Raw genomic sequence first — 24,393 nt, 5'->3', positions numbered from 1 at the left:
GTAGGAAATCCTAAAGAGTAGGGGAAAGTTCACAGAAAGGAGAGAAAAGTTAATCTACATTTTCTTTACTATATTGCTTATGGCTATCCCAGGTTACCCTCTGAGGGCAGATGTTCCTAACTCTGCCCCGAGGAAGGTCTCCTGGAAAAACATAGAGAAAAAATATCACATGTGAGGGAACATACATAGAAAAGTGAAGTTATGGTGTGGGGAGCAGAGATTTAAAATTCAGAAAGTGCTTTGTTTGCTGCAGATTAGGCAGGAAATGTTGCAAGTATTAGAACCCCCATTTAAGATAAAAGGAGGGTTGGGTTCTGATAATCTGAGATGCTATCTGTAACAATAAGAGTCAGGACATGAAACTAAGTCTCCTGACTCTGTTTCCAGTGCTATATAGACTGTGGCTATGGAAAAGAGAGGGAAGAAAGACTGTGAAAAAGGATAAAAAGAGTAATATGGTAAGGGTCCCTATTTGGGAGACCAAAATATATTAATTCCCAAGAGACATTTTGGAAAAGTGAAAGTTACTTGCCTCCCTTTCCCCACTAACTCCTATTGTTTTTATTTTCTCTCCATCCTCTTTCCCAGATCCAAGTTCCTCTTCTCTATTTTCTGAGCAGGTCCATCAGAATTCAGAAGTCAGGGATGAGAAATCATACAGGGATTACATTATTCATCCTGCAGGGACTGACAGGTGACCCACAACTGCAGGTGTTGCTTTTTATTTTTCTATTTTTCAACTACATATTGAGTATAACTGGAAACCTGACCATCATCACTTGGACATTTGTGGATATACACCTGAAAACTGCCATGTATTTTTTTTTTCTATGAAATTTCTCTTTCTTAGAACTATCCCTTACAACTTCCTGTATTCCCAGATACCTTTATAGTATATCAAATAGAGACAATACAATTTCTTATAATGCCTGTACCACACAACTATTTTTTGTCATCTTCCTTGGAGTAGTAGCATTCTTTCTTCTAACCACCATGTCCTATGATTGTTATGTAGCCATATGTAAACCCCTGCATTACACAACTATCATGAACAGCAAAGTCTGTAACCAGCTCCTTTTGAGTTCTGGACTCTCTGGGCTAATGATCATCCTCCCACTACTTAGCCTTGGACTCCACTTGAATTTCTGTGACTCCAACATCATTGATCATTTCATCTGTGATTTATTTCCCCTGCCTAAAATTGCGTGCTTATACATAGAATTCATAGAAAGGATGGTTTTAATTTTTGTTGTGTGGACATTCATCATCACCTTACTCTTGGTTGTTTTGTCCTATGCCTACATTATCACAACAGTCCTCAGATTCCCCTCTGCCCAACAAAGGAAAAAGGCTTGTTCTCCTGCTCTTCCCATATGATTGATGTTTCCATCACTTATGGCAGCTGTATCTTCATGTATATGGAGCCTTCTGCAAAGGAAGAAGTGACTTTGATAAAGGTTGTGTCAGTACTCACAACATCTGTTACCCCTGTGATAAACCCCTTTATTTATGGTCTGAGGAACAAGCAAGTTATACAAGCCTTTAAAGATCTAGTTTAAAAAATTAAATTTTTCTCTAAGTAGTAAAAGGCTTATTACTGTTCCATTGTTCAGTCTTGTCTGGCTTTTCATGTTTCTGCAGAACAAAGCACACCTTGCCCTTCTATCCTCCACTATCTCCCAACATCATTCCAAGCTCATGTTTGTTACTTTCGATTACAATATCTATCCATCTCATCCTCTGTTGTCCCTTTCTTTTGCCCTCAATCCTTTCCAGTAGTATGGTCTTTTCCAGTGAACCCCATATTCTCATTATTTGACCAGAGTATTAAAATTTCAGTTTCAGTATCTATCTTTCCAATAACTAGTTTGAATAAGCATAAGCATTGATTGATTTGATCTCTTTGCTGTCCAAGGGATTATCAAAAGTCTTTCCCAAGCACCAGAATTCAAAAGCATCAATTCTTCAGCCCCCATATTTCCTTATAGTCCAGCTCCTACCAGTCATATATTGCCCATGGAAAACCCCTAGAATTATCTACATAAAACTTTTTTTTGTGACAAAGTGATATCTCTGTTTTTTTTTTTTTTATGCTGTACAGATTTATTGTAGGATTTCTTTCATGGAGATAGCCCCTTCTATGGCTGGAGTCACCATCAACAGTGATCTTTAAGCCCATCAACAGTGATCTTTAAGAGCCAAAATATAAAATTTGACATTGTTTCCATTCCTTTTTTCTCAAATGATGAGACCAGGTACCAAGAGCTTAGAATATGGTAATGTTAACCTTCCGGGCAACTTTAACAGTCTTCTCTTTCATTCTCATCAAGTAGCTTCTTAATTTTTCTTCACTTTCTGCCATCAGAATGATATCATTGCCATTTTATATGGTTGTTATTTCACAAAACAACCTTAATTCTGCCTTTTGATTCAGTCAGGGATTTTGTATGACATACTTTGTGTATAAGTTCAATGAATAAGGTAAAAAAAGAAAACCTTATCACAGACTTTTTCCAATGCTTTAAGAATTATTTATTTTATCTTTAATATATGGAATAAAAGAAGTATTTTCATAATATCATTTCATAATTTTAAAAATGGCATATGAAACAACAAATCTCTTATGTATATTTGTTATTTTGTTTTTGAATATATAATAGTGTTATTATAAAAATTTATTTTTTACAGTCATTCCCTAAATAATATACATTCCCACATTTTTCCATTTCTTTGTCACCACAAAGAGAGCTACTACAAATACTTTAGAACATATTGGTTTTCTTCCTTTTTCCTTGATTATCTTTGGAAATAAATCTAGTATTGATATTGTTCAGTTTAGGTGGTCGAATCTTTGGGCATAATTCCATATTGTTCTTCAAAATGATGGCATTAGTGCACAATTCCACCAATAATAAATGTCCCAGGTTTATTCCCTCCAATATTTATTGTTTTCCCCTATCTAATTTAAAACAATCTAATAGGTATAACATATTTCAAAATTATTTTCATTTGCATTTATCTAATCAATAATGATTTAGAACAATTTTTTGTTTCACTATAAAAAAGTTTTAATTTCCTCATTGGGAAACTTTCTGTTCACATCCTTTGACTATCAATTAAAGATAAAATTTGGGGGCGAACCAAGATGGTGGCAGAAGAGCCTCTCTTAGGTGCTATCTACAAAATATTTTAAAAACTTTAAAATTATGACTCTTAACTAAAATTTTGAGAGACAGAACCCACAGAAAATCCAGTGAGGCAATTTTCCAACCCAACGTAACCTGGAAAATAGTGAAAAAAAACTGTGTCCCACAGGATTGGAGGGACTGATGTGCCAGGGCAAAAGAACTTCAGTCTGCTGGGAACAGCCCCAGGGTTCCTGGGAGCATTGGCTTCCAACAGCAGAAGCAGTTTCCTGACCTGGACCCCAGGGAGCACCAAGCACAACTTGGAAGACAAGCAGGGAGACCTCTTCCAGAGTAGGTGTGAAGCCTAGACCCTCAGGGTGGCTGTGGCACTCAATGCAAAGCCAAACCAGGAAATGGAAACAGATCCATGGAGCCAGTCAGCAGGAGCCTCCAGGCAGCTGCTACCTGAGCACTTAGCCCACCAAATGTAAGGGAGTAGAGGGAAACTGCCAAGTTCTGTCCTCTGTCCCTGTAACAGGACTCTGGGGCTCTGATCACATTCAGAGCCTGGTAGCAGTCTAGCCCCCCCCAATAGAGCAGGGACCCCCTGTCTCCCCACAGCCCCATGGCAGAGGGGTGAGCTTGTGCTCATTCACAGACCAGAAGAGCAATCAGAGCCTCACACACTGAAGTCCTTGTGGGGATGTCCCAATAATACTCAAAAGCTCAGGAAGCACCCCAAAACCAGGTAGGAGAAATGGGTAAACAGAAAAAAAAAGAACTTGACCATAGACAATTACTTTGGTCCTATGGAGGACCAAAGTACTCAATCTGAAGATGAGAAAGTCCAAGCTTCTGACTCTAGACTCCAAGAAATCTAGAGATTGGACTCAGGCTATGACAGAGCTCAAAAAAAGATTTTGAAAATAAAGTAAGGGAGATAGAAGAAAATTTTGGAAAAGAAATGAGAGAGATGCAGGAAAAACATGAAAAAGAAGTCAGCAACTTAGTCAAGGAGATTCAAAACAATGCTGAAGAAAAATAACATGTTACAAACCAGCTTCTACCAAATGGATAAAACAGTTCAAAAAGTCATTGAGGAGAAGAATACTCTGAAAAGCAAAATTGGCCAGATAGAAAAAGATAAGAAAGCTCTCTGAGGAAAAACCAATCCTTCAGATGTAGAATGAAGCTAAAGGAAGCTGATGACTTTGTAAGAAATCAAGAAACAACAGTTGAACACCAAAAGAAGGAAAAATTAGAAGAAAATGTGAAATATCTCATTGAAAAAACAACTGATCTGGAAAGCAGATTCAGGAAAGATGATTTAAAAATTATTGAGATACCTGAAAGTCATGATCAAGTAAAGAGCCTTGATCTCATTTTTAAAGAATTCCTACAGGAAAATTGCCCTGATAGCCTAGAAGCAGAGGGTGAAATAGAAATTTAGAGAATCCATTGATCTCCCCAGAAAGAGATAGGAAAAAAAAACTGCAGGAATATTACAGCCAAGTTCCATAACTTCCAAGTCAAAGAGAAAATATTACAGGCAGCCAGAAAGGCATAATTCAAATATTGTGGAGCTGCACTTAGCTTAGGACTCAGCAGCATCTACATTAAGTGCTCATAGGGTTTGGAATATGATATTCTGGAATCAACTACCCAGCAAAACTGAATATCTTCTTTCAGGGGAAAAGATGGACTTTCAATGAAACAGGGGGATTTCAAATGTTTCTGTTGAAATGACCAGAGCTGAACAAACCTTTAAGTACAGGCCTCAGGTGAAGCATAGAGAGTGGAGGAGCAGGGTAATTATGAGGGACTTTATATGATGAACTGTGTGTATTCCTACATGGAAAGATGATACTGTTAATACTCGTCTGAACCTTCTTATTTAATAGAGCATGTAGAAAGAGCTTTTATAGATGAAGCCCACAGGAGAGAGCTAAATTTGAAGATAAAATATATTGTAAAAATGGAGTCAATGGGTGAAAGGGTAATGTACTGGGAGTTAGAGAAAGGAGAGGTAGAATAGGCTAAGATATTTCATGTAGCTTTTGCAATGGTATGGAAGGGGGGAATGTGAGGGGCAATGAGGGAACCTCCATTCTCATCAGAAATGAGTGAGAGAGGAAACAGCATACACAATCAGTAGGGTATAGTCATCTACAGGAAAAAGGAAAGAAGGGGGACAGGGAGAAGGGGGGGTATGTGGGTGATAGAGAAGAGAGTAGTTCATAGGAGAGAATAGTCAGATACAACGCATTTTCTTTTTTACTTTTTACAAAGTGCTGGGATTGGGTGGCCTGTCTGGGACCACAGGACTGGGTGGTTGCTGGGTCTCTTGGGTGGGATGTGGGCTCAGGACCTCCTGGCCCAAAGGCCAGTGCTCTGTCCACTGTGCAACTCAGCTACCTCAAAGCACATTTTTGAAGAGGGACAGAGTGAAAAGAGAGAGAAAAAATATAAAAGATGGTAGTGGAGAGGAATGGATGGAGGGAATTACAATCAGCAAAAGCAGTTGTGGAAAAATATGGAAGTAACTTCTATGATAGACTTAGAAAGGATGGAATCTACCTGAGACAGAGCTGATGGTATTGGAACGCAAACTGAAAGACATTTTTATCTCTTTCTTTTACTTTATTTCTTGTTAGGTTTTATATTTTTGTGGGTGAGGGGTGGATTATGTTACCCTTAATCAAGACAAAAGAAAATAAATAAACAAATAAATAATAAATAGAACTGTTCTTTTAAAAAAAGAAGAGAGTAAGGGGATAAGAATATAGAGAAAGTTTATTTTGCTTCTCTTCAAGTCATAAAATGCCCACAAACGACAAATGGGAGGACAGCTCTCACCATGTCTTCTTTGCAATTTTGTCTTGACTTAGTCCTATTCCAGAAATGTGAAATTGTCTGCCCCAGTGTGGACCAGTACCATATTAAAAAAATTTGGAAAACTTTAGTAAAATAAACAAAAATGCTACAAAAGAAAAAAAACACACAAAAAGATAAAATTTGCTTTCTTTTTTTTAATCTGAAGTTAATCAATTGTCCCATGTCCAGTTCTAACTTTTGCTTCTTAACAATTTCAATTTCTTCAATTCAATTTCTTCAAGAGAAAATAAAATGATCTAGTACTTTAATTTCTTTGAGAACTTGCCACATTTTATTATGCTCTACTATTTCAAAGACTTTAGTGTAATCAATATAGCAGTAGATTATTCCGCACACCGAATTTGTTTATTTTTTTTCATAATCCAGTGAATGTTAGCAATTTGATCTCTACTTCCTCTGTTTCTTAAAAAACAAGCCTGCTCTTCTGGTAATTTTTGATTCACATATTGCAGAAAACTAGCTTACAGAATTTCCAGCATAACACTGCTGGTATGTAAAAGGGAAACAATTGTTCAGTAATCTAAACATTCATTGGAATGCTTATGCCCCTTCTTTAGAATTGGGATTGGAACTATTTTTTTTTCAATCCATTGGCCACTGCTTATATTTCCAAATTTTATGGCTTATTGAGTGAAAAGTCTTATAAGAATTATCTTTTAACATTTAAAGAGGTTAAGCTGGAATTCCATCACCTTTTAGGAATGCTTCCTAAGGCTCACTTAAACTTCATTTGTCTAAATATGTGGGTCTAGATCAGTAATCCCACCATCACCATTATTGGTGATGTTAAGATCTATCTTGTATCTTGTTTTGTATATTCTTGAACTTATTCTTAACTTCTGCTTCTGTTAGGTCTCTCCCATTTGTGTCTTTTGTCAGGTCATTCCATTCTCTTGATATCTCTAATTTTTCTTGAAGAGGTCTTTTATCTTTCCCATTCTTTGCTTTCTCCTATTTCTTTTCATTTCTCAATAAAAAAGAAACTTTCTTATTTCTCCTTGCTATTTTCAGGAATTCTGTGTTCAGTTGAATACATCCTTCCCTTTCTTCTTTACTTTTGCTATCCTTTTTTCTGCAGTTATTTTGTAATGCCTCCTCAAATTGTCATTTTTGCATTCTTGCTCTTTTTTATGCTCTGGAATGTCTTTTCTTGCAGTCTTCTCTAAAATATTATGAAACTCTGTCCATATTTGCTCAGAAACACTTATCAGATTATTCATCACTTCTATTTAATATTTATATTGACACGAGGGGTGTTATCTAGATGATAACTACATGGGTTAGCTAGGTACAAGAGTGGATAGATCACTGACTCTGGAGTCAGGAGGATTTGAGCTCAAATCCCACCTCAGACCTATCTGTGTGACCTGAACAGGTCACTTAACCCCACTACCTTGCATAAGCCAAAAAAAGATTATTACTATATGATCTGGTGTTTTTCTTTATTTTGATCAATTTAAGTCTGAATTCTGCAGTAAAAAATTCTTGAACTGAGCTCCAGCAGAGAAGGTTCCATGTCTATGGAACTATATAAAGCAGATTATATAATCAATCTGATTTCAATATCAACCATTTGATAATGTCCATGTATAGAGTCACCTTTTGGATTGTTGAAAAAGAGTTTTTGCTGTTGATAAAACTTCCCTAGTCTCTGCATTACTTTATTTTATATTCCAAGGTCAAACTTACTGTTAGTTCAATTGTCTTTTGATTTCCTACTTTAGCATTCTTTTCACCAATACTGTGTGACATTTAATTTGGGGGCTATTTCTAGAAGATATAAGTCTTCATAGAACTTCATAGAAGTCTTCAGTATCAATGGTTAGAGCACAGACTTGTATTACTGGAATTTTGAACAGTTTGCCTTGGATTCCAACAGATTATATAATTCGATTGTTTTTGAGATTGTATCTCAGTATTGCTTTTCTCATCTTTTTTTAACTATAAGGGCTACTTCATTTTTATAAGAAATTCTTGTCCATAGTAGTATATGTAATGATCATCTGAATTAAATTCACCCATTCCTATCCATTTAAATGCACCAAGATGTCAGGATTTACTCTTTCCATTCATCACCTGTTTGACCACATCTAGCTTATGTTGATTCATGGATTTTTCATTCCCAATTCCTATGTAATAATAATCTTTAAAGAATCTGACTTTCCTTTCATCACCAGACATATTCACAGCTAAGATTTCTTTTGACTACAACACATCCACTTCATTCTTTCTAGATCTACTCCACTACACCCCAGTAACAGATTGCAAAACTTATGACTTGAGGGTTTTATTTTTCTGATGTCTTATCTTTTTTCTTTCAATATTGATTATAGGGTTTTCTTGACAAAGTTATTAGACTGGTTTTACTTTTTTTTTCTCTAGTGGATCACTTTTTGCCTGAACTCTCCACTATGACCTGTCTGTCTTGGGCAACCCCACAGAGCACAGTTCATTGTTTCATTGAACGATACAAGGCCCTCTGTCACAACAAGGCAATTATTCAAGGGAAAACCACTGAATTCAATATGCCAAGAGGAAAATCTTTACAAAATTTTGCAACTTTTCATTATTTTCCTTGTCAATAATTCTTTAGGTATGTTATTCAATTTAATTTCCACCCCTCCATTTTCCCATTCCCCAAAAGATGAACATACAGGTAATATACACAAGGACGCGCACACACACACACACACACACACACACACACACACACACACACAGACAATTTTCCTTTCCTTTCCTGTTGTCAGTATCTGCCCAGCTTCTGTCACTTCACTGACTTCTATCCCCAGGGCAACTTCTCAGTCTTATTGTAGGTTCAAGCATATTCATTTTCTTAGACTAATTCTTCCCATAGCATAGCATAGCCATAGAGAAGTATCAGCTGACAGAAATCATATTATCCAAAAATCTTCCCAATTAAAAAGTTCTTTAGAAGTCATGGAGCCCAATAAGTTTGCATCATATTAAATTCCTTTTCTGTTGCTAATTCCCATATTTAGCAGCAATATTTCTTGTCCAGACCCTCTCTCTGATTCTTAAATTTCTGTTCCACCACATCTGACTCATTTTTAAACTCCATTTCCATTCCCTTATTGTTGCTGACTGAATAATCAGTCTTCTCATCCATTTTTTTTCCTGGTGATTTTTCTGATTTTTATAATCTCTTCCATGTATCAACAAAATGAAAAGATCTTTGTCTTCTCAGATCTCCTATAAAACCTTCATTATTCTCCTACATATGTTATGTATTAATAAAACTACAATTACGTGTGTGTGTTTCCTTCTATATTAGATTTGAATTTCTTGGGAGTTAGGCTTATTTATTATCTATCATCATGATCTCCTTGAGCATGCTATTCAATGTTTTGTACACACTAGTCATTCAATAAAAAATGTTGAATTGAACACACTAATGAGAGAAAACATTGTTTTTTTTTTCTGGAAAAGTGTCAGAAGTGGATGAGATCATAGAATATTAAGGCTGTGAGAAGATCCAGGAAATGACAGAGTAGAGTTCAAGAAATAACTCTTAGCAAAAACAAATGCAAATTCTATTCAAAATAATAATAATAATAATAATAATAATAATAATAATAATAATAATAATAATAATAAAACTTTTAAATAGTAATTTGTGTTAAAAATACAAAAACCATTTCACTTGATCCACACAAACACCCTGTGAAATAGGTATCACTAAAATCATAATTTAACTAACCAGTAAACTGATAATGATAGAGATTAATTGACTTTCCCAAACTCAAAAAAGTTATTGTCATATTACCAAATAAATCAGCATTATATTAATATACCAATTAAAATAATAATAATTATATTTTTAGATACAAGCATGCCAAAAATTGTATTAAATTATTATTTAAAACCATTATATTGATCTGCTTAAAGAGAGAAGTGTCCAAACTAATGGGTCCTGAAATCTCTCTCTAGTGGAAGATATTTGAAATAATATATGTTATATTCTTGAAAAAAAAAAGTAGCTGCAAGATATAATAAAACAACCTCAAAATTAAAGGTAATGAAAGAAAAAGTGAACATTTTGTTTTATTCTGAAAAGTTGTGACTTTCACAAACTGAAAGAAAAATAATAATAATTACCCCCACCTTAACCAAAAAGCGTGCTAAAAAGAAATTGTAATAATTTAGCATTGTTCAAAGTGTATTTATACATTGGGCTTCTTAGGAAAAAGAAGTGTCCAAACAGAAAGAATCTCCTCATGCCCCAAAACATCTCTCCCTAATGAAAAACATTTTAAATTAATATTTATTTCATTCTTTAAAAAAGGAAATTTAACTATATAATTAAACCCAATTACACAATAAAGGGGAAGACTAAAGTTAACATTTTATCCTACTCAGAATATTGGTCACTTAATGTTAGAAAATCATTTCCCTATAATCCCTCTATGAATCATCACCTTTATCTGGACAAGGTTGATATAATAAAAGGTCCTATCCATTCCCTTTATCCAACTATCTTATTTACTTCATAAAGGGAGGCTTTTAAGGACTGATGACAGAAAGAGAAATAGGATTTCATTTAGAATTAATAGCCAGGGCATATTAATAGCTAATGTCTAAAAGAGTTTCTTTTTTAGAATTTTTCAAAGTTTCCAAATTAGTATACTAATGAATTATTAATATTTCAAGATTCTTGGAGAAGGAGGGCAGAGAATAAGGGTTTATGTTTCCACATGAGGGTCACATATTTAGTAAGTTTCTGAGTGAAGATTTGAATTTATATCTATTCAGTAAGAAGAAGGGGGAGGAAGAGGGGCAAGTTATGGAGGAAGAGAGAATTTCAGGACCCATTAGTTTGGACACTTCTCTCTTTAAGCAGATCAATGTAAAGGTTTTAAATAATAATAATGTAATAGAATTTTTTGGCATGCTTACATCTAAAAAACAATAATTATTATTTTAATTGGTTTATTAATATATTGCTGATTTATTTAGTAATATGACAATAATTTGGGTGATTTTGCAAGGCAAATGGGGTTAAGTGCCTTGCCCAAGGCCACACAGCTAGGTAATTATTAAGTGTCTGAGACGCGATTTGAACTCAGGTACTCCTGACTCCTGGGCCAGTGCTCTATCCACTGTGCCACCTAGCCTCCCTGTTTGATCACATTTTGGTAATTAATTTACACTAAATCTTGAATCCTTGAAGTAATTTGGAAATAATTTGAAAACAGATTAAGAATCAGTAAAATTATATTGCACTTAATCTGAAGTGGAGTTTGCTAATTTGCATATATTGTTTATTAACATATTTACTGAAATTTTCAATAGTTTCTAGTATTTATTCTTGAAGTTAACAATTCTTCAGGTTTTGTAATAAGTAACCTAAAGAGGTGAAATATATATAGTATATACTCATTATACTTCATTACTAACTAGAAATATATCATATCTAATTTTTCCAAAGTTTTACCAACAGCCTTAATTTCTTGTGTTTTTGTTAGATTGATCTTGGCCTGAAAGAAAAAATTTGAGGTCAACCACTATTAAAAATTTATTACCCCCTGAAACTCATCTAACTTTTTCACTAGACCAATTAGTACATACAAATTTAGGGTTGACATTAATTTATCAACTATATTATATTTCAATAAAATGAAATTTCTGTTTCTCTCTCTTAATTACATTTATTTTTACTATTACTTTGCTTGAGATGATTATGCTAGACCTTTCTCCTTCAACTGAAGCATAAGAGATTCTTCTCCATTCCCTTATTTTAACTGTAGATCTTTATCTTTATGTCTCAAGTGTGTTTCCTATTTTAAAAATATATTGTTGGCTTCTATTTCCTAGTACATTTTTCTATCCTCTTTTAATTTTTTTATTTTATGAGAGAATTTAGTCCATTCATATTCACATATTCACTATACATTAATTGTATAATTTTTCACATCCTGTTCTCTTTGTGCTTTTTCTTTCTGTTTTTCCCTTCCTAATTTCTTTCATATTATATATTTTGTTCCCAATTTTATTGCTACAGAAACTCCATGTCATATCAAATATCCGGGCAAGTAAAAGGACAATGTATAAGCAAAGAATGCATTAAAGTAGACTAATGAAGATTTTCAAGAATAACTTTTAGGCAAGTAATAGTGTAAAATATAGTATATAGGAAATTATCCAAAAATGAGGTGAGAATGTCATGAAAGGAGAAAAGGGAACTTGAGGACTGCACTGGAAAACATGCAATGTTGAAAGACATGGATAAAGACTTCCAGTTCATTAGTCAGATGTTCTATAGAGAACTTTGATAGCACATTGACAAAAATAACACAGTATAATAAGACATAAATGAATTACAGGCTGCATGGATGGAAGAAATGTCACACAAATGGGATTAAAATCTATTTTAGGTGGCACCATAGGTATAAATTTTGGTGAGAAAAACAGAAGGAAAGAAAAGAAGTTCTGAGAGTCCCCAAAAAGATTATTATCCATATTCCCCATTATTTTGTTTCTGAAGATCACCACCTTCAGTATATTTGTCCCCTTTTATCCAACCCCCCTCCCCTTTCTTTTCCCTTTCCCTTTGCAAATTATTCCTTCTGTTAGCTCATATTCCCCCCCCCCCCACCTCCTTTCCCCTAATTGAAAAGTAAGATAAATTTCTCAACTTAACTGAGTGTGTGTATGTTAACTTTAGGACTAATCTGATGAGAGTAAGATTCAGGCAGTTTTAACTTCCTTTTTTCTTTCCCCTATTGCAATAGCTCTTTATGTAAAATAATTCACCTCATTCAATCCCCTCCATCCTCCCATCTCTTTACTGCACCCTTTTCAAGAAGACATTTTTTTAAATCATCCTATCAGAGTCATGGAAAAATCATGAGTATCCATCACTTCAGGCTATGTATATTCCTCTAATAGTGTTACAATTCTCAAGAGTAATGAGAGTCTTTCTCCAAATTGGGCATATAGCCAGTTTCATCTTATTTGATAGCATTTTTTTTCTTTGCCTTTTTTTGTAACCTTTTCATGTGTTGATTGAGTCTCCTGTTTGATTCCCAAATTTTCTATTTAGGTCTGGTCTTTTCTTCAGGATGAGAAGGAAGTCTCCTATTTTGTTAAATGTCCATCTTTTCCCCTGGAAGAGAAGTCTCAGTTTTGCCAGACAGTGGATTCTTGGCTGCATTCCATGCTCCCTTGCTCTTCAGAATATCTCATCCCAGGCCCTTTGATCCCTAAATGTTGATGCATCCAGGTCCTGTGTAATCCTTACTGTGGAGCCTTGAAATCTAAATTATTTCTTCTTGGCTGCTTGAAGGATTTTCTTTTTTTATCTGATAGTTCTGGAATTTGACAATATTCCTCAGTATTTTCATTTTAGGATCCTTTTACAGAGTGGATTGATGTGTTCTTTCAATAACTATTTTGACCTCTATTTCCATTATATATGGGCAGTTTTTCATCACTAAATCCTGTAATATTAAGTCCAGGCTTTTTTTTTTCTCTCTTCCATGTTTTCAGGAAGGCCAGTGATTCTTAGGTTGAATCTCCTGGTTCTATTCTTAAGGTCAATGGTGTTTTCAATGAGATATTTCACATTTTTTCTACTTTTTCAATTTTTTTGGTTGTTTAACAGATTATTGTTGTCTCATGAAGTCATTTGTTTCCACAGATACCATTTTTTAAGAAAAGAATTTTCTTCATTTGCCTTTTGCACTTCCTTTTCCAATTGATCAATTCTATTTTTGAAGTTTTCCATTTGTCCAATTGCTGTTTTGAGAGAATTATTTTCTTTTGGCTTTTGCCCAATTGAGGATTTGAGAGAATTATTTTCTTTTATTTTTGTCTAATTGTATTTTACAAGGATTTGTTTTCTTGTTGTAAGATGTTAAGTTTCTCTGGCAAAGTGTTAATTTTCTCTTGATTTTCTCTTTTCCAATTTTTCCAATTGATTTTTTAAACTACTTCCTGTTTTCTTCTAGGAAGATTATCTGGGCTCGAGACCAATTCATATTCTCCTCAGAACTTCTAGTTCTCTCTGAGTCAGGGTCTTTACTCTATGGTTCCCCTTTCCAGTGGCCTTTCATCATTTTCCTAGTATCTTGTGTTGGGCGAGGGACTGGCTCATAGCAGTTTGGTTTTGAAAATGCTAGAGGCTTTGCTCTCTGGGTTTAGTAACTCCAAGTGGGCTGGCCAGTAGGAAGTGCTGGTTGCTTCCTCTGGAGTGTCTGTGACCTTAATTTGAGACCCTCTCCATAGGCCTGGAGTGGGTGAGGAACATCAAGGTCTGAATTATACTTGAACAATTTAGGCTCTGCACTGGGGTGAGAATGTTAATCTTTCTATTCAGCTGAGGGAGCTCTGCTGCTCTCACCTGAGCCTGGGGAGGTGAGGGGGTGCACTGTGATTGTATTTTGGGGGAAGAGGGCTCTGAAAGTATGGAGCTTGCTGCCTTGAGCCCCTTGGTTCGATGTCCAGCCAAACTCTGCAACTCGCTATGCTGGAACTTGCCCTCTACCCCCCATCCAGACCTCTGCTCCCACAGTCAAAGCACTTGATCTTAGGTTATTCCAATTCTCACCCTGTGCCCACCAGCTCTCTGCTCTCTGCTCCCAGTTCACCCATGGTCCTCTGAGATAGGCTTTGTTGGTAGATGTTCTCCTAGCTTCTCTTTCTGTGTTTTGTCAATAGGATTTCTGTTAAGAGGTTTCTTTCATATTATTTCTGAGGGAAAACAAGGAGATCTTAACTCAGTGCCTGTCTTCTCTCTGCAATTTTGACTGGAAATCCGCAAGTAATTAAAAAAATAGTACAGGGACAGCAACCTGGTACTATCTCTCCAAAATGGATAGAGCACTGACTCTGGAGACCTGCATTCAAATTTGACCTCATATATTTAAAAATTACCTAGCTGTGTGACATTAAGCAAGTCAATTAACCACATTGCCCTACAAAAACAAAAAAAAAATACTACCAAAGTACAGGCATGAATAAAGCATGACACAGGCATTTTTATTCCTTCATATAAATTTGCAATGCTTTGTAAAGAAAGAATGATAAAGGATTACAAACAGTTGAGAAAATAGTATGCAAGCTTCATTGGGTCATTTGCAGTCGGTATTCTCCTTACTTTTTATTTCACTTCAATTGATTGCAACTCAATTAGTGCCCAGTTGGTTCTTCTATGTCTTTCTATGCCCTTCACTGTGTAAAGTACATGTATAGAATCATCTTTTTAATATGGTAAAATGAAAAATGTGCCTAAAAGCAACAAGGTCTTTACAATATGGATAAACCATAAGCTTTTCTAATTAATAGAGGAATAAATAAGTAAATCACTGTTTACATTATGATTTCATATAATGCCAGAAATATAGGGGAAAAGAAAGAAATTAAAGGTATAAAAACAGAAAAAGAGGAAATAAAACTATTCTTTTTTCAAGTTGACCTGATTATTTTCTTAGACTTACCTGGGGAATCTAAAGAGAAATTTATTGATAGGTAGCTGGGAAAGCTCCCAAAATTTCTGGGTACATTGGGACTTCCTGATATACAGGCAAAAAAATGAAATCATAAGATCACTTCTGTCAGTTAGAGGTAGTAAAAAGCTGATCTTCTCAGAACTCTAGAATAAAAATAGTCTACAATTCAGGAAACAAAATGAAGACTAAACAATGAAATCCTAAATAATTAATGGTTAAAACAGTAAGCCACAGAAAATTTTAATAAGTATGAGAAAAAAACAATAATGATGAAATAGCATACCCAAATATCTGGGTGTAGCTAAAACAAGTCTAAAGGGGGAAAATATTTCAACAAATATATTCCACAAAATATAAGAATAGAGTTCTGTTGTGAATGTGTATTTTTATAAAATTAACAAATAAGTTTAAAAGGAGAAAATAGATCAAGTAGAAAAACTTTCAAAATGAAAAGCCAAACAAAAAACTAGGTTAGAAGACCTTTAGGTGATCTGATTACAAAGAAGGAAGAAAATCATGTCAACAAAATAATTGATAAGCAAGTGAGATTTCAAAACAATCTCAGAAGAAATCAAATCAATCTGAGAACATTACAGAATTAGAATATATTCAAACATGCAAAATTTCCAAACTAATAAAACATAAATGTCTGTATCAAAAAATCCAAACTCAAGTAAGGAAATTGAATGCATAATAAAAAAAAATTAAAGTGTTGGACCTGATGGATTTACAAGGGAATTTTATTTTGTAATAAACTAGTACAAAAAATTGCTCTTAAAATTGAGAAGGAAAGGTCTCTAATAGATTCCTTTTGTTGGACAAATATAATCTTAATACATAAACCCATTAAGTATTAAGCAATGGAAAACTATTGACCAACATGATCAATTAAAACATTCAAAAATTTTCTTAAAAATTCAAACACTCATTTTATCCAGAAAATCATTTATCATAACCAAGATAAATATCTGACTGAGATTCGAGAATTGTGCAATGTTAAAAAATTAATAATATTAAAAATAAAATGGACAGCTAGGTCACACAGTGGATAGAGCACCAGCCCTGGAGACTGGAGGACTTGAGTTCAAATCTGACCTTAGACACTTAATAATTAGCTAGTTGTGTGGCCTTGGGCAAGCCACTTATCCCCATTGACTTGCAAAAGCTAAAAAAAAAACCCTACAAAGCATAGGCATAAATGGACCTTTTTAACATCAGAAAACATAATATGTAAAAACAAAAATAAACATCATTTGAAACTGGTATATACTACAAAGTTAATCATGAAACATAGCAATGAAATAAGGATACTCATTAGCCCCACTACTTTTTGATATAGTTTTATGTATGCCAGCAATAGACAGGAGAGAAATAACAAGTATTCCAAGCCTGGAAATACAGAAAGAGAAAAATGACTGCCCCTGTCCTTGAGATCCTTATACATTAGTGGAAAGACAACATGCCATCAAATAATTTAGAAATAATCATCAGGAAAAAGGTACTAAAATTAATAGGGCTTGAGGAAGTCTTCCATTAAATGAAGAGATTTTATTTGAGACTGAAAGAAAACTAGGGTGATCAGTAGCTAGAAAGATAGCATTGCAGAAAGAAAAGAAGAGAAAATGCCTGGAAGTGAGAAATGGAGTGAGTTGTTCAAGAAATAGTGAGGACACTAATATCACTGAATCAAAACCTGAAGAATGAACTGTAAAAAGGCTGCAAAGGTAGGAGGGGTCAAGGTTATGAAAGGTTTCGAATGCCAAACAAGGAATTTTGCATTTGATAAAGCATTTATTTATAATGAATAAAAAAATAAAAGAGGCAATAATATCAGTCAACTTAGTAAGAAATAATCATTTAAGGGTCCAGGAGAGGAACAGAATTAGGGATTATGAAAGTGCCACTTTCTCTGGACCCAAACCTCAATTTGGGTTAACAACTCCCAACCGCAATGGCCTACAGTAGGAACTGTCTTTCCTTTACCAAGAATTGTCTTTCCTCAATAGCCTTCTATTTAGCCACAGCATTTCCAACAGAACATCCCTATTGTCAAAGGCCAGAAATTAATGAGTTATAAGGACAGACTGAAAGGGTTCATGTTTCCATAAAAGAGCCAAGCTGAAGGAAAGAGATATGATTCTTTGATGGGATCTCTAGAAGGAAGATACAGAACCAGTCTGGCCCAACTCTGCTAACATCCAATATTCCTTTTTTTTTTGCGATAGTCACCTTTGTCTAACTTCAATTTCTCATCTCTCTTCAGCCTCCTCTTATCCAACTTTGTTCAATTTTTACTTATCAGAAGATACTTCCTCTATTTCATCTAATGCTACCTAGACAATTTTTTAAGGGGACTGAAGAGACTTAGTCAATCATTGTTCTTCCCAAAGCACTTATCTATTCTCAAGGAAACCTCAAATAGCATCTCAAAAGGAAACTACTTAGTGTGACTTCATTTTCATAGTTAGATGCACAATCAGGTATCTGGGAACTTGTTTGCAAATGGTAGCTAACTAGCCAACTAGATAGATAGATAGATAGATAGATAGATAGATAGATAGATAGATAGATAATAGATAAATGAATAACTTTGTTTAATATAATTGGTTCCCTTGTATACCTACATACTCTATTTTATGTATTTGAAAACAGAACTTTGGGAAGGGGTTCAAAGGTATCACCAAATTGTCAAAGGGAAAAATGATATGAATAAAAATGTTTAAGAACCTGGTTTAACATCTCATGATAATATCCTTTTCTCAAACTGTCTTAGACTTTCTAGGTCAATTCTATTACATAGACCTTTATACACAAAATGACATATCATAAATCCATAGTGAGAAAATTAACTTTTCATCACTTTAATAAACAGAGCTTTCCAGAAATAGAACCATAGTCCTCAAGACTAGTTAAAAAGTTTGCTAAAAGCAAACTAGGTGGATTAATCAATAACGAGGTCTAGAGTCAGGAAGACTCATCTTCTGAGTTCAAATCTGCTCTTAGATACTTATTAGCTATGCTAATAAGTTACTTTACTTTATTTGATTCAATTTCCTCATCTGTAAAATGAGCTGAAGTAGAAAATGACAAGCTACTATAGTATCTTTGCTGAGAAAGTCCCAATGGAATCATGAAGAGTCTGACCTGATAGAAAACCAGTTCAACAAGAAAGAGAAGAGGTTGGTGTTTGGCAAGGCACGTTAAAGTTGAATATGTTTATGTAAACACATTCATCCATGGACTTACTAAGGGAATTAATAGGAAAGAATTCCTTGGATAAGAAGACATAGAGAAGTCCAGGCTGCACTGAGAGTTGGAATGACCAAGGTATATGATCTAAATTCAAGCACCACCAAATTAAACTTAAAAGAGAAAGACTGGAGGAAGAAATAGAACACATCAGTGTCCACTGAAATACAAAATGATTAGTATTACCCTAACAACTGATCCATCCAAGAGAATCCCCTGCAGATATCACCCAAATGAAATAAAAAAATGATTTTGTGCATCAATGGTATCAAAGTCAAGAAGAAAAGGGTGACTCAAATCTGTAAGTAAGGATACAAGTGGGTCAGGATATTGAATTAGTTTTATTATATATTTATATTCTATTGTATTTTATTAATTTTGTTAAATATTTCTCGATAACATTATAATCTAGTTTGGACTGCTAACTATGTTTCACATGCCTGCCTTAGATGATATGGGCAAGAGCTACGCCATATGCCAGGAGCTACTCCACTGAAGGACATCTGTATGCAATGAGGATTGAGTACTATATCTTTTGCTGTGATGACACCTTCCTTTATCTGAGGACACCTTTCTGTCTCTGTGGATATAGACAACATAGCTGTTTTTTCATGTATTTTTTTAATTTAATGCTCATTCTATGATAGATTCATTAATTATTTTGAGCCATGATCCCCAAGGAGCCTTTTGTTTCTTTTTCTCTCTTGATTTCCCCAAGCACCTTCAGCAGATTTAGCAAATAAAATTTAGGAGGAAAACACATATCCTTGCCCAGATTTATCAGTCCTTTTACCCTGACATAGCCAGAATTAGGTCTGAACATTGCTTTCCCTTTTCAAGGTCCAAGATTTCTTTTAGCTGAGGGCAAAATTTCTGACATTTAACATGAGCTCACATCTCTGATATAAAACTATTTTATGAATATTTAAGAATCAGAAAGATAGCTCAGAAACACTAAATGTTCTGGTATATAAGAATCAGTCATAGAGCTGCCTGTGAATGTAATATATAATGTTCTAAGGCACAGAGTGTGATGAAAAATACCTCTAGAATCAGGATCTTTAAACATGCAAATAATGAGTATTATATATCATCTAATCCAACTGTCTTAGTTGTAGGTGAATGAATTCAGACTTAGGGAGGTAAAGATCCCAGAAATCACAAGTAAGAACTGAAATTCAAGTCTAGATAATTTTCCTAAAAGCTCAAAGCAAATGCGTTGAAAGACTCAATTCATAGGCTAAACAGTCCATGAGATAACATTATGTAGGAAATAGCTTCACTATGCTCCTACCACCTGCCTGTCCTACTATCCATCTTTGAACTATATTAAGGATCTTTGGGGTTATTCTGGTCATTAATGTTACCTATGAAGCACTGTCAGAAACGTAAGTATGAAAAGATTTTTACAATACACATCTTCCCATTCTTGTCTCCATAAAGATTGCATTGTTTGACTGTTTCCCCTTACAAAATCACAGTAGGCAGAACAGACATGAAAAAATGTATGAAATTACATGGGCTATTCAGGGAGAGATTCAACAATAATTTCTGAGATGTCATTTCTTTTAGAAAAGTAAGGCACTTTTACTTTATGCTTTCATTTTAATAATTATGGGGCTAACTTTGATGAGATAGGATTATGTGTGCCCTTTTGTGATCTGCAGGGTATGGAAAAGTCCCTTCAAGGATAAATATTACTCACAAGCAGCACCATGATGCCCACTTACAGAAATTCTATAATTGCAGTTGATTCCATGACAGGAATTCATTATTTTAAAAGAAAATTTAACCTAGTGGTTCTTAAGCTTTTGCTATGAATTTTTAAAAAATAGTTTGATAGGCATATTTCTATTTAATTTGTTTCTTTGGTTACCCTGTGTATTTTATTCTGTGCAATTATACTATTATTCTAGGAAGAGATTCATAGATTTGCTTCACAATGCTGGCAGTTCTATGATTTGCTGCCAAGAAAAAAGTTAAGGATCCTTTTTTAAGAGGTAATTGGGGGGGAAGTTATGTGGCACAGTAGATGGAGAGCATGCCCTGAGTCAGGAGGACCTGAGTCTGGCCTCAGACATTTCATACTTACTTAGCTGTGTGACCTTAGACAAGTTATTTAATCCCATTGCCTTGAAATAACCAAAAAGAGAGGTAATTAAACTATTCCATAGAACGATGGACAAATTATAAATTTTCTTCTTGAAAAAACTCAAGTGACAGAAACACAGTCAGAGATAGAGAAAAAAACACAAAGAGAGAAGCAGATACATGACTTAGGAAGCCTTGAGTCACAAGCTCTGAGAAGCATTTTAGTATTTCATAAAAATGTTAATTATACATCTATAAAGAGTTAGAAGAAGCGTACTTCCCATGAAAATAACAAGTCATTCACCAGTCAAAAAATTTTTCATTGGAAGAAAACATTTTTCATTAATTGAGACCTTATAAGTAATTGATTTACAAAAAACTTGAAGATTTTAGAATTAGGAAGAACCTTAGGGATCTTCTAGAGAATAAGCAATCCATTTATGAGACAAAGGAACTGAGACCCTTAGAAATGAAGTGACACCAATAGAATAATAAAATTTTTAAGGTGCAGAGACTAGATTGGAAAATACATCTTCTGGTTTCTCATGAATATCTTTTCAGAAAAGGGGAGTATTAAGATAGAAGATATCTGCAGAATGAGACTCAGGCTTCAAAAAGTTTGCAGAGGGAGCAGCAAGGTGGCGCTGTGGCTAGAGCACCTGCCCTGGAGTCAGGAGTACCTGAGTTCAAATGCAGCCTCAGACACATAATAATTACATAGCTCTGTGGCCTTGGGCAAGCCACTTAACCCCATTTGCCTTGCAAAAACCTAAAAAAAATCATGCAGAGGATCCATAGTCAGGATCTTCTTAAGGACATGGAAAGAAAGGGAAAAATCTCAGATGCCCTGGGTAACTAAAGTAGTTAGAAGTATAACCAATTGGGGAAAGTACATGGAAAAGGAAGCAGAATGTTCTCACAGATAATTTCCACCATCTCCACCATGTTGCTTATGGCCAGCCCTGTTTACTTTCTGAGGGCATATGTCACCACATATGAGGAAACATAGAAAAGCAGAGTCATGTTAGGGGAACAGAGGAAGAAATACCAATTATCAGAGAGAAATCATTAGATTTGGTATAATTCACATTAAAAATTTAGAAAGTGCTTTCTTCCAGCAGCCCAGGCAGTAAATGCTACAAATATTAGAACCACCATTCAACATAAAAGGAAGGCTATTTTCTGAGAAGCTGAGACTTCCACCTGATCACATACCAGTTAGAGTCAGTAAATGAAACTAGATCTCCTGATTCCATGACCAGTTTTGTACACTATGACTAAGGAAACTAAAAATATGAAAAAAAATTTTGACAAGAGACCATATTTGAGAGATCAAAATATATTAATTCCCAAGACAAATTGAAGTAATTGATATAGGTAACATATCCTAGGAAAAGTTAACTCATCTGCCTCCCTTTTCCTACTAGCTCCCAATGCTCTCTCTATTTTTCTCCATCTTCTTTCCCAGATCTATTTTTTTATTTTCTGTGCAGATTCATCAGAATTCAGAAGTGAGGGATGAGAAATCATACAGGGATTACATTATTCATCCTACGGGGATTGACAGATGACCCACAGCTGCAGGTGTTGCTTTTTCTCTTTTTTTTTCTCAACTATATGTTGAGTTTGATTGGGAACCTGACTATAATCACTCTCACCTTGGTAGATGTCCACCTGAAAACTCCCATGTATTTTTTTCTCAGAAATTTCTCAGTCTTAGAAATCTCATTAACTACTGCCTGTGTTCCCAGGTATCTCTATAGCATATCAACTGGGGACAACACTATTTCCCATGATGCTTGCTTTGCCCAAATATTTTTTGTCATTTTTCTTGGAGCAGCTGAGTTCTTTCTTCTGGCCACCATGTCCTATGATCGCTATGTAGCCATCTGCAAACCCCTACATTACACAACTATTATGAACAGCAAAGTCTGTAACCAGCTTCTAGTGAGTTCTTGGCTGGCTGGGCTGATGATCATACTCCCACCTCTTAGTCTTGGTCTCAAGTTGGACTTCTGTGATTCCAATGTTGTTGATCATTTTGGCTGTGATGCATTTCCTGTACTAGAGATTTCATGTACAGACACACAATTCATAGAGAAGATAGCATTGATTGATGCTATATTAACACTCATCATTACATTACTTTTAGTAGTTTTGTCTTATGCCTCCATTGTCAGAACGATTATGAGATTCCCCTCTGCCCAACAAAGGAAGAAGGCCTTTTCCACTTGTTCTTCCCATATGATTGTTGTCTCCATCTCGTATGGCAGCTGTATTTTCATGTATGTCAAATCTTCTGGAAATGAAAAAGTGGATTTGAATAAGGCAGTGTCAGTCCTCATGACTTCTGTTGCTCCAGTGATGAATCCCTTTATTTATGCACTAAGGAACAAACAAGTCATACAAGCCTTTAAGGACTCATTAAAAAAGATTGCACTTCTCACAAAGCAGTAAAAGATGCCAAATGGTAAAACTAAAGCTCAGAATGCCAAATGTTAAAGGGAAAAGGTCAACAGGATTCTGAACTTTGGGTAATTATTCATGTTTATCATCTTTTCTATGGGTTATGGAGTTTAATCTTAACACAGTTCATTTTCTCATATAAGAAGAAACATTCACAAATACACACACATATGAACACACATAAATATATCCAAATATGTGAAAAAGCAGGCAAAGACATGCACATATATACACACACATACAAACACATACAAACAAACATATAGGTCTTCCTTCCAATTTTTTCAGAATATGCTGTTTTTGGTAGAATACTTCTTGCGGGCATCTCACCTCTCTTCCAGTTCCCACTGCTCAGTTCAGCTACATTCCCAAACCATTAACTGTTCACTCAGACTCTTAGACAAATGAAAGTGATAGAAAAAGAGTTGTTATTGCAGTCAAGAAAAACAAGGTTCAATAATGTCTTCAATCATTTACTATTTCTCCATCCTGGAAAGTCACCAGAAGTATCTTAAGGGTCATGTGGTCCAATATTCTTATTTATAGATAAGGAAACTAAAGTCCAGAATTTTTAAATTACTTGTCCAATTTTATACAAAGCAGTAAATAATGGTTTTCAAGTCAGGGCCTCTGTTCATCCTATAGGTTATATCACCTCTCACTTTACAGCACCAGAAACATAAGTGAATACTGCCATTATCACTGAACAGCTGTTTCAACTTATTCCCCTATGGTTCCTATTACCATGCCTTTGTTTGGCCTTTCTCACCAAAACAACACTCCCTCCCTGATCAACCCTACCCTATATATGTTGCCTTTGTTAGAATGTAAGGACCTTCAAATCAGAGAATATCCTATTTTATGTTGTTTGTATATTTTATAAATTTTTAAGTTCCATTTTCTCAACACAGTGTTTGTTGCATGGTAGGTTTTTAATAAGTCTTTTTTTCATTTATTGGAAGTGAACATAGACTGTATAAGGTTTATGAAAAGGGAGTTCACTTTCTAGCAATCTTTGTCTCTTTCTAAATGAGCTTTAACCATCTACAAAAGGGAATAGAGGTAGGTGGATTAAATGGTCTATGATGTTCCTG

The 24,393-nt window shown here is 34.8% G+C and overlaps 1 protein-coding gene and 1 pseudogene across 1 annotated transcript; both read left to right on the top strand.

Annotated features, from left to right (window-relative positions):
- Positions 1–645: 645 nt before the first annotated feature.
- Positions 646–1,559, top strand: LOC141511560 (olfactory receptor 6C2-like; annotated as a pseudogene).
- A 20,759-nt stretch (positions 1,560–22,318) lies between these two features.
- Positions 22,319–23,290, top strand: LOC141511558 (olfactory receptor 6C2-like). Its single transcript, XM_074220695.1, has one exon. It carries the CDS (start codon positions 22,352–22,354, stop codon positions 23,288–23,290), a length of 939 nt encoding a protein of 312 aa, XP_074076796.1. The 5' UTR covers positions 22,319–22,351.
- Positions 23,291–24,393: the final 1,103 nt, after the last annotated feature.

This window comes from Macrotis lagotis, chromosome 2 (genome assembly GCF_037893015.1).
Source record: "Macrotis lagotis isolate mMagLag1 chromosome 2, bilby.v1.9.chrom.fasta, whole genome shotgun sequence".
Taxonomy (NCBI): Eukaryota; Metazoa; Chordata; class Mammalia; order Peramelemorphia; family Peramelidae; genus Macrotis; species Macrotis lagotis.
Note: the sequence above shows the minus strand (reverse complement) of the source record. Positions and strands in the feature narration are given on the sequence as shown.

Coding starts and splice junctions, on each gene's coding strand:
- LOC141511558 (XM_074220695.1), top strand. CDS start 22,352: ATGAGAAATCATACAGGGATTACATTATTCATCCTACGGGGATTGACA.